Source organism: Netta rufina (genome assembly GCF_964035555.1).
Source record: "Netta rufina genome assembly, chromosome: 8".
Taxonomy (NCBI): Eukaryota; Metazoa; Chordata; class Aves; order Anseriformes; family Anatidae; genus Netta; species Netta rufina.
Window position 1 is genome coordinate 21,387,425 of NC_140131.1, and position 10,730 is coordinate 21,398,154.

The 10,730-nt window shown below is 49.1% G+C and overlaps 1 protein-coding gene across 9 annotated transcripts; it reads left to right on the forward strand.

Annotated features, from left to right (window-relative positions):
* The first annotated feature begins 629 nt into the window (after window positions 1-629).
* LOC311212253 (uncharacterized protein) lies at window positions 630-10,338 on the forward strand. 9 transcript variants are annotated; one of them, XM_084291505.1, is made up of 6 exons: window positions 630-748; window positions 1,124-1,279; window positions 2,376-2,449; window positions 2,623-2,954; window positions 3,939-4,094; window positions 6,667-10,338. In XM_084291505.1, exon 6 carries the CDS (start codon window positions 6,779-6,781, stop codon window positions 7,943-7,945), a length of 1,167 nt encoding a protein of 388 aa, XP_084147631.1. In that variant the 5' UTR covers window positions 630-748; window positions 1,124-1,279; window positions 2,376-2,449; window positions 2,623-2,954; window positions 3,939-4,094; window positions 6,667-6,778; the 3' UTR covers window positions 7,946-10,338. The 9 variants fall into 9 exon arrangements, with proteins under 9 accessions (XP_084147631.1, XP_084147634.1, XP_084147638.1 ...); XM_084291508.1 differs by lacking the exon at window positions 1,124-1,279 and adding an exon at window positions 5,694-5,810; XM_084291512.1 differs by lacking the exon at window positions 1,124-1,279 and having other exon boundaries at window positions 6,667-6,753; window positions 6,828-10,338.
* The last annotated feature ends 392 nt before the right edge of the window (window positions 10,339-10,730 follow it).

Consider the following 10,730-nt stretch of genomic DNA (forward strand, 5'->3'; position numbering starts at 1 on the left):
TTGCCTGTGACAGTCCCTAGGGGTGTGACAAGGGGCAGTGTTGTGCTTGTGACAATCCCTGGGGGTGTGACAAGGGGCAGTGCTCTGCCTGTGACAGTCGCTGGGGGTGTGACAGGGGCTGGTGCCAGGCTGTGACAGTCACACTGGGGGTGTGACAGGGGTAGTGCTGTGCTTGTGACAATCCCTGGGGGTGTGACAAGGGGAGTGCTCTGCCTGTGACAGTCCCTGGGGGTGTGACAGGGGCAGTGACAGTCACACAGGGGTTGTGACAGGGGCAGCGCTCTGCCTGTGCCTGTCCCCCCGGGGCTGTGACGAGGCTTTATCACTCAAACTGAGGGAGGAACAGGGGCCGGTCTCCGGGTGTCAGTCACACTCGGGGAGCGCCGGGGGCCGCTCGGTGGCCGCGTCCCCGGCCCGGGGGTGTGGCAGAGCCGGCCCCGGCCGTGCCAGTCACGGGGGGGGTGTGCCATGGCGGGCAGGCGGGAGGCCTCCGTCCCCTCCTCCTTCACACCGATTGGCGCTCCGCGGTGCCAGTCACCGATCCCCGCGCGGCGATTGGCGAGGAGAGCCGTCAGTCAGGCAGCGAGGCGGGGCCTGGCGCGTCAGCGGCGGGCAGCAGCCGGGGGGCTGCCGATGGTCCCGGCAGAAGATGGCGGCCGCCGGCCGGGCCGGCCCCTGAGCAGCGCCGCGCCCGCTCCGCCCGCGGGGCCGAGGCCGCCGGGGGGCAGCGCCCGGCCCCGGCCGCACGGTGAGGGGCAGAGCGGGCACTGCGGGCAGCCCCCGGGCCCGGGGGGGCGAAAAGAGGGCGGTGGGACGGGATGGGGGACCCGAGGGGGTCGGGGGGGCGCGGGGCTGGCTCGCTGAGGGTCGGGCGGAGCGCCCCGGCCCTGCGCCTTTTTGGGCTGAAAAACCTGCGGAGAGGGTACGGCTGCTAAAAATCCGCGGCTGGAGCTTCAGAAGGTCCTGCTGGAGAAGTGTCCCGCTGCTGAGCGGCTGCTCCGGGAGGTACCAGCAGGTACCAGGAGAGCTGCAGGGCTCCCAGACCTCTTTCATTTTTTTCTGCCTTTTCTGTTTTTTTTTTGTTTGTTTGTTTGTTTGTTTGTTTGTTTGCTTGTTTTTGCAGCAAAATGTGTAAAGATACGGCATGTGGGCTGATAACAGATACACGATTCACCCCCCTAAAGCCCCAGCCCAGAGGGGTGGCCTTGCCCGTGCAGCGGTTGGAGTTGGCAGAGTTGGGCTGGGGGCGTTAGCAAAGTCAGGCGAATTCTGCACAGAGGTTTGTGACAGCCCAGATCGATACCTGCAGGAGAAAAGGGAAGTCTGAGAACCTGGAGCATGCCAGAAAGGCTTCTTGCAGTCCTCACCTGGTTTCCTCCAGCTGATTGTGCCTTGGTGACTCCAGATTTTGTAACAGCGCCTGGCGTTGGCTGTAGTGAGGAGTTGTCTTCTAGTTTGGAGCTGTTTTCTCCACACGTTCACTTATCTGAACGCCTTATTTACAGGATGATAGTTGTCTGGGACCCCAAGACCTGGAAGGCCCCAGAAAGCTTTGCAGAAAAGGAATAAAGCCTTACATGCCTTTAGGTGACTAAAGGTAGTGCAGTGATTCCTTGCACTGGGTCACTTGAGAGAGGGCAGCATCAGATCCTGAACCTTCCTTGAACTGCTCTCAGCAGGGTGCTGCTGTGCTTGTTCCCTTTCTGTAGCTGTAGCGTGTGTTATAACCAGCACTGGGAGGAGAGAGCTGCCCCCTGCCCCTTGATTAGGGCTTATTTTGCTGTGCTGCAATAAATCATCGAGGCTGATGGAAAATGCTTGGAATGTAGAATTTAATGAAATCATGTGCTTGTAAGTACAACGTTTGAAGCAGGAGGCAAGCTATGTTCCAAATACCTCATTATTAGGAGTAAAATTAAAAAAATATACAGAACTTGATGAAGCCAACTATATTAGCCTGAAAACCAACATGCGAGTGATAAGATCTCTGAGCTTCATTTTTCATTTTATTCTTTTCATTTAGGTTAAAAAGGTTAGCAGGGTGGCCTGCTCTTCATTACTGAAAGCAAGAGGCTAATGTGGGGACTGTGCTCGTGATTTGCATGAGTGTATCAACACTTCTGTGGGTGCAAGTCTTGGGGTGTGTAAATGCTGGCTGTGTTATCCTGACATAAGAGCCCTTTTCTGTCGTGTCTCAGAGCAACAACAGGAAAAAGTGTAGTGAATAGAGTTGTCCCGGGTCCTCAGTCTAACCCATGAGTTAGCATTTGGAGTGTTCTGAGTTGTGTATTACTCCTAAAGTATTTTGAACTAAATTGACATCTTAAATCCTAACTTTGCCCAGCAGATAATAAAATTCTTGTTTATTTTGTAAGGAATCTGCCCTGGAAGAAGCCAGCCATGAAAGGTCATGGGAACTTGTGCTGCCTGTCTCCACAATTACTAACAAGTAAGTACTCTGTGACTCTAGAGGCTGGAGGTGGACTTGGTTTCTGTTAGTGACGATCCCCACACAGGTGGGGAACACTTGGGTGATTCCAGACAGCCCTCAGAGTTGGTGGGCTGCAAATCCAGCCTCCAGCTGGAGGTGGAGGAAAATTACTCACCCCCATCTACTCCTAGGTGCCTTCCTGCTGGACCATCAGTTTGAGAAGACATTCGTATAGAACTGCAGTCTGAAGAAGAGGAAAGCTTTGAAACTTGCCACCAGAAACATAATTCAGCCACCGCTGGGGTTTTTGACACCTCCAGTACCAACTTAGACCTGCAGAGTGAAGACAAAGATTTAGAGCGCTGTTCCTCTGAACGCTCAGAGGAACCTCAAGGAGGGAGAAGCAAGGATGATGCAAGCATCATTCTTATTAATGCTTTTGGGGAGGAGGACCTGGAACCCATCTCTAGAGATGCTTTGACTTACAGGAGAAAGAAATGCAGTGCCTATTTCCAGGATGCAAGTGAGTTGCAGGAACTCAAGCAGATTCACCTTGTGGAAAACCCGTGTCACTGTTGGTAGCAAGCAGCTCTTCCTTACTGCAAATTTACAAATGCACATATGCATTGTAGTGACAGGCCACATGAGTGTCCAGGGTGTGACGAGGGTTTCGCTGGCACGGCTAGTATCTGGAGGCAGCTACCCAGTGTGCACAACATAGAGCACTCAAAGATTTTAGGAAATGGTGTGGCTGGGAACCCTTGGTCTCAAGTACACAGGACCCAGGAGGATGAGAACAACATCTATCAGGAATATTCAGATGACCATAAACCTGGAGAAGAATGTAAACCGTAAATCTGTCCAACGTGTGGCAAAGGTTGCCATGAACTTAACGTGCTTTCCAAGCACAAGGGGCTCTACTGGCAAAGTCACCACCCTCTCTCTGATGCTGGTTTTGCAGAAGTCTCACTGCAAGGCTGCACAGCCCGCTTGGCCAGAACCACTCATCATCCCTTCTTTCCATGCATCCCCTCGTGTTTTAATGTATCAGTCCTAATAACCCATGATTTGTGTGCGTATTGGGTTTGGGTTTTGAACAGAAAATGACCGTTTATCACCTGCACCCCACACAAACGTGCTGGCTGTTGGTCCCATACATGCTTCTGTATTGCTAGGGTCTTCCTAATGAATACTGATGAACAAAGGGATGTGTTAGGGACAGCGAAGAGGTACGTGACTTTGTGTGTCATGGGTCTAGGTGGAAGAAAGCCTTTGCTGTGCCCAACTGCTGCATTACAGTAAGAAATGTCAAAGATTTTAAATTCAGAAAAAATGCTTGTTTAAAAAAAAAAACCCTCACGAGTTTTTTCCTAGTTTGTGAGAGTTGAAATGACAGCTCTTTCTCTGCAAGATTCTCACAGCAAAACTTAAATGCCATATTTCCATGCTAATAATGTACACTCCTGTTTGGTTTTGACTTCATCTCTCCATGTGCTGTTATTTGTAGATACCCATTTTGAAAACCTGTGAGCTTTGTTAAGAAGATCCACCGAGACAGCTGTCCAATGTTCGGCATAACTGCAATGCTGAAAGCAGGAGCAATCTCTGCAAGATCATGTGGTGGTGCTGGAGAGTGATGGTGACTGCAGGAAGCACCGCACCGGTCAGTACGATAACTGGGGGAGGAACGTGTAGTGGAAGAGAAGCTGTTGGGAGGTTAATAACGGGGCTTCACGGGGACTGCAGCTTCGACTCTTTGTGTTGAACAATTAGTCTGATGGTGCTAATGCAAGAAAGGAGTTGTGGGAATGAAATGTGTTGATGTGGAGTATGAACAGAGCTGCAGAAAAATAAGAAGAATTTGGGAAGTGGTGGTGGACAAATGGTGAAATTTTCTGCTTCAAATTTGTGGCTTATCAGGTGTAAAGGAGGGAGGAAAGGAGCCTGAGAATGCCGGGGACTGCTGTTGTCCTGTGGCTTTGAAAAAGCTAGCTGGGATCCTAGGATGTGTCAAAGGACTGCCATTAAGAGTAAGGAAATAGTGCCAGGTAGTGGAAGGCCTGGTGAGACATCAAAGAAAATGCTGCGTGCAATTCTGGGTGTTGAGGCTGAAGGAAAAACTCATTCAAACAGGGAATGAGGCACAGGAGTCAGGGAGGTGGCCAGAGCCTTACAAGCACACAGCCTGTTTCTTCTAACAAACCAAAGCCTGGAATCAAATCCAATCGCTGCCGAACTTCTGTGGAAAGATGAGCAGTTACTGTTGGCAGGGGGTAATCGTGAGCTCCCTGATAGCCCTGGGGCTGTTCCTCTGCCTGTTCTTGCAGCTCCAAGCAGCAAGGCCACCCAGAGGGGCACTGGGGGGTCACCCTGCCACCAGCTGCTGTGGGGCTGGGTACGCTGTGACTGCACTGCCAGCATGGGGCCAAGCTGAGCCCAGGTTTTGATGAGAAGCCCCACAGGTAGTGAGCAGGGCAGGGAAAAGCGTGGTGTTTTCATTTTGCCTTAATTTTTCCTTTTTTTTAAAGCCTGCATCATGATTTAAATACTTTTCCCCCCATGGAAACCAGGCGGGCATGGTCAGGGAGTTTTATTAAGCCGAGCAGTGCCAGCCTGCTTTGAGAAGTTCTTCTTCGACAAAGGAAAAAGCAGATCAGTGACTCAACTAGGGATCTGAAGGTGTGCCACGGGAGATGCTCGGCATCTTGTAGGGAGTGAGGAATAGTTCCTGTTTTCATGCAAGTAGTATTAAATTAGTGGGAACAGTTGAAGTTGGTGGGTGAGTTGAGCCATTCTGTTCCAGGCAGTGACTAATGAAGACGACCGATTCAGGCTTGTTTTCTGCATCACAGAAGAAGAAAGCGCAGTTTGTGTCTCGAATGAAACCGGCCTTTCTGAGACGTGAATGAGACCTTTCACTTAAAGCACGCTGCTATACTGCCTTTATAACTATTTAAGCGAACTGAAATCAAATAGCCAAGCTTTGTATTTGTGTGCATGTCAGTATGGAATTGTATCCATGCATACACACGTGCTTACATGGATCTGTGGGGGTATATATGTGCTTGTGTTCAGAGAAGTCTTACCCAGACAAAAGCAGCCATGAGGAAGTGAAGAAACAGTGGGAGTGCAGGGAATATGAAACATGGGTGTTAAGGAGAACGTGGGGGTCAGGGACAACCAAGGGAGTCATCAGGATGGAAAAAAAATGTGCTTTCCGAGGTTAGATTAGCAATTCAATGCAAACACGTTTTTAAACCAGGTGATTGAAAGCTCCCCGTGGAGCTGCTGTCATCAGAGGCTGCTGGGACAAATCTAGAAAACCTTGCAAATCCACAGCTTGGGATGGCATAAATGAAAACATCTTCCTCACAAGAAGGTTTGTGACTCATGCGTTTTGGACCGATTACCTTTGCATATATTCATATTCTCTGTTAGCAAGGTCAGTTTGCAAGGGCTGTTTACCCAGAGTATTTGAAGCTGTCGCAGCGGACCAGCTCTGGAAGATTACTAGCGGCGCTTTGAAGCCTGGGAGGATGGTTAGTAAGCTTTCTGGACAGCTCTTTGATACCTTTTCTTGCCTGTTGCTGCAGAACAGCAGTCTTCTCTGCATGGTGCCAGCTGATGGTGGCACAGGGGTCCCAAACATCCTCAGGATGCTTCAGATAACGCTGGTAAAGATGACCGAAGGTGCTCCAGAGCTCTCCAAACCCACCTTCTGTACAGAGCCTCTTATTGCTGCTGGGTTTGGCTGCTTGGCATAGTCCCGCTGTCTAATTGCATTACCTTACCAGTCACAAGGTGCTTTCCTCCAGTAACAGGTTCTTCTAGTTTTATTTAGCAAAGTAAAAACAAACATGAGTCCTTTGGATAAAGACTTGTGGGGGCAACTAGGGAGATAAGTGCAGGACTTTGCCTAAAGCGTTTGCACCCTGGAGTTCTGAAGGCTTCTTGTCTTTAAGTGAGTTAAAATTGTAAGTTGTTTAACAATTTATATTTGTAGAGGAGGCTGAATTGTGACAGAGGATTTAACCTTGTTAAATGTAGTCTGTGTGTATTCTACATGCTGAATGTATATATTCTACAGCTATAATAGCAGAAAAATGGTTTTTCTCCTTCCACATAAATGACTGCCTGTCTCATTCTTTTAATTAAAAAAAAAAAAAAAATCTTTACTGTGTTAACTTCTATTAATACCAGAAAATCACTGTTGAAACGGGTGTTTTATTTTCAAGGGAGGACTGTAAGGAGAGCTGAGAATGAGATGGACCTACCATGAAAGACTTGACTCTCTTGGCATATGCATCATCAAGGAGCCGCAGGTGAACACGGCGTACACAGCAGAGGATGGATGTGAAGGTGGACTGGGGCTCTGAGAGTAACTCTTGTGACACAGGTGAGAAGCAGTCAAATTATTCCAGAAAGACCACTGAGGAGGTGGGCCACAAACCTAACCTTCAGGAGGAGGTGGACATGAATTTCTCAGAGACATCCAGTCCTTGTTGCAACTCTGCTGGACTGCCAGGTAAGCAGGAGCTTCCAACAGAGCTGCAGAGCGAAGACAAGGAATCCTATGAGAGCTGCTACCAGAAACGAGGTGAGAGCACGGCTGGGATATTTGTCCCTTCCAGTACCAACTTGGACCTGCAGTGTGAAGATAAAGACGCAGGGCGCTGTTCCTCCGAGCGCTCCAAGAAGCCACGGAGAAGAGCGCGTGGTGATAATGAGAACGCCATCCTTGGTGCTGTGTTTGAGGAGGACGTGGAACCCATCTCTGGAGAAGCTTTGCCGTATCGGTGCAAGAAGTGTGGTGCCTCTTTCCAGGGGATGAGCGAGCTGCAGGAGCATAAGCAAACTCACCTGGTGGAAAACTCCTATCGGTGTCCTGTCTGCGCCAAAGAGTTCTTCCGCGCGGCCAATTTGCGCATGCACAAGCTGATCCATTCTAGTGACAGGCCGCACAAATGTCCCGAGTGCGACAAGGGCTTCATTCGCACGGCCGATGTCTGGAGGCACCTGCGCAACGTGCACAAGATAGAGCGCTCCATGGTGATTTTGGGGAATGGCATGGCTAGGAACCCCTGGTCGATCGTGCACCGTAACCAGCAGACTGTTGAGTACACCGACCAGCCTTGTGCGGAGAACCACAAGGCTGAGGAAGAAGACTGTAAGCCTTACGCCTGTCCCACGTGCGGCAAAGGCTTCGATAAACCTAACCTGCTTTCCAAGCACAAGGTGATCCACCGGCAAGAGAAGCCCTATAAGTGTCAGGAATGCGGCATGGCGTTCGTGCAGCTGCTCAGGCTGAAAAGACACCAGCAGACTCACTCCGGGGAGCGCCCCTTCTACTGCGAGGAGTGCGGAGGGACGTTCACCCGCCTGGCATCGCTCCAGCGCCACCAGCGCATCCACACCGGGGAAAAACCCTACTCCTGCGACTACTGCGGTCACTCCTTCACCGAGTCAGGCACCCTGCGGAGGCACGAGCGCACGCACAAGCTGGACAAATCCTAATTCTTAGTTCCTTTGTGGCTGCGGTCTCCTTTGGTTGCTTCGTAGCCTGAACGAGGCCTGTTAAAGAGGCCTGGGGAAAGCACTCCACTGCATGCACTACAGCCAGTCTGGACCAACTTGAGCGAGGAGCTCAGGAACTTGTGCTGGTAGAGCTTGCACTTACTGGCGTTAAACTGTCTTCGCGTGAATAAATAGCTAAATTACCACTGAGTAACGAAATGTGAGACTTGTGAAGACTGAAATAGCTCACATGTGCTGGCACTGTGTCACCACTGTGAATCGGAGATGCATCTGCTTGAGCTTTTTGCAAGGATGCATGGGCTATGAAACTTCTCTCTGCAGTCTTGGTCACTGGACAGATTGGCCCTGCCCTCTCGAGTGTGGTGGCTCCTTGGCACTGGGTCTGGAGATCTGTTGTTGCAGGTCTTTGCTAAGCCAGAACAGTCCGTGGTTGTCCTTGCGTCCTCCTTGCATTCTGCAGAGTTTTTCTTTCCATTATGTATTTTTATTTGGAGGGGAAGTGTCATGTTAGTTACTTAAAAAACAAACAAACAAACAAACAAAAAACACAAACAAAAGACCTACCCACAAAACAGTTCCTTAATAAACTAAACACTTATCAGCTGTATTTCATAAATGTTTCGGTCCAAGGGAGCACCAGTCCTTTATGCACCTTTGTGTTACTGGTTGAATGACTGTTAATAATGAAGAGAGTTCTATTTTTGTTATGACACTGCATGTTCTTGGGGCGAGGGATTTGAACTCATTTATATTTATGATGGGACTGTGCGCTCTGTATCTGTCCAGCTGAGTACGACAGTAACAAAAGCTTGAGAACACAAAAATTGAAAGAGCAGGAGAAAGACCCAAATTAAGTCACCTTTGCTACTTGTTGCATAGGAATCTTTTCCTAAACATTATTTCCTAAACATTTTTGGACATAAGGAAGCTTCTAACAAAACCATGTTTTTTGCCCTGTCTGTGTACTACTCAAAGTGCGTGCTAGACTCTTCACTTTGATTTAGATTCAAACGATCAGTGAAGAACAATTTCCTTAGAAAATAGCCAGGCAGACTCGAGCAGATATTGCCAAATACCCCAGGACTATAACACTGAAAGAAGCATGTAGTGACACATTATGGCAGTGGGGTTTGTAACGTTGAAACGTACTTATGGCACTTAAAGTAGTCTATTGTTGAGCACTTTGGTAGAAGCATCCAGTTTGTCCTTAAGTGACAGCCCAAATTTCCTTTCTGTGTCAGAAAGCTTTGCTTCCTTCCCCTGCCAGCTGCTGTAATTTCACTGGTTTCTGTCTAATGCGTTCTGCCTTTTCAGCAGGAGGCTGTGCAGCAGGGTGAAAGTAAAACTTCAGGGTAATGTACCTTTGCATTTCCTACCAGGCTATTTCATGTAAAGAACTGATGTGCCATTTGTTTGCAGATTTCGTAAAGTAAAAATGACTGGCATTCCCCCGGATTTCGGTGCAGGTGTGAAGTCCAAGCTCCACGTTTCTGTGGTTAGCTGTGATGCTGTTTGAGGGGTGCTGACTGTTCAGCTGAGCAGAAGAGTTACAGTCCTGGTTACTGGAGAGTAAACCACCATCCTCTGCAACACTTTAGCCTGATTGTGAATGGGAGATGAAATCTCCCAGTCTCACCAGTAGATCACTACAATTTCATTCCTCAAAGGAGCCTCCGGATAAGGGCTCTGATCTGCATTTCAGATCTTAGGGATGTGTTACGCCGTCTCTGAAGTGATGTTACACAGATACCTGCGCTGGGATGGATCTGGACCCTGCGTACCATTTGCATTTACTACAGCTGCGAGAGAGACTTCTCCCACCTCCCCCCTGCAGGTAGTTCCAGTATCAAAGGGCTTTTCAGAGACTCTCAGCAAAGGGCCTTATCTGAGGGCTGCTTTGTCTCTGTGAGAGGAGAGATCTTCACACAGAGAAAGTTCTGGCTAAAAGGCAATAGTGGGAAAATGATCCGCAGAGAGAGGTCTGTTCTGCAGGAACCGTGCTGTTCCACATAATCTGGAGTGCCCCAGAGAGAGGGAGGATGGCAAGGTGACAGAGCTACCTTGGAAGCTGCCATGCACTGAGTTTGCACCCTCATCCTCTAAGCCCGTTTTTAAGGTGTCAGCTACAGTCTCCCTTTTTCAGCATCCTCCTCTCCCTTGGGTGTGCAGTACTCTTGCCGTAGGGGGGTTTAATATCCAATTAAGCTGCACCAGCGTGCACACCTTTATGTTGTGTGACTGTTCTGCTTAGGCAGTTGCTGTAATTAGGAGCATCGAGTTGTTCTGCTGATTGGGGTTAGCAATTGGTGGGATTTGTACCTGGGAAAGCATAATGGTGAAAGTGTTTTGAACAAAGGCCTGCTTAATGGGAAAAGTAAATGGCTGGTGAAATGGAAACTACTAGGCTTAACTAAAAGGTTATTAAAAAGATACTTGCCTGGAAGGTTGACTTGGATGTGTGAAGAGAGTAATTAAAATGTACGATGGTTTCTGGGAAAAGTCTCTTGGACCCTCTTCAAAGAAACTTCCACAAACTCCTGCAGAAGCTACAGGAAATCCCTTGCAACCTAATTTAGCCCAGAGCTCGTCACTTCTGTGTTTTACGTTTTTAATGTCAAGGTTTGGAATTCACTCCTCTCTCGGTGTCAGTGTGAGTTGCAGGTAGACTGCAACAGGCATAGCCAGTCGCGATGGTGATCAAAATACACCTCGTCTGCCCTGCAGCCCCTGGCCAGTCCTTGCCCTCTGCAATGCCCTTTTTTTT

What these genes read in the sequence shown, in the direction of transcription:
- LOC311212253 (XM_084291505.1), top strand. Translation starts at nt 6,779, where the DNA reads ATGGATGTGAAGGTGGACTGGGGCTCTGAGAGTAACTCTTGTGACACA.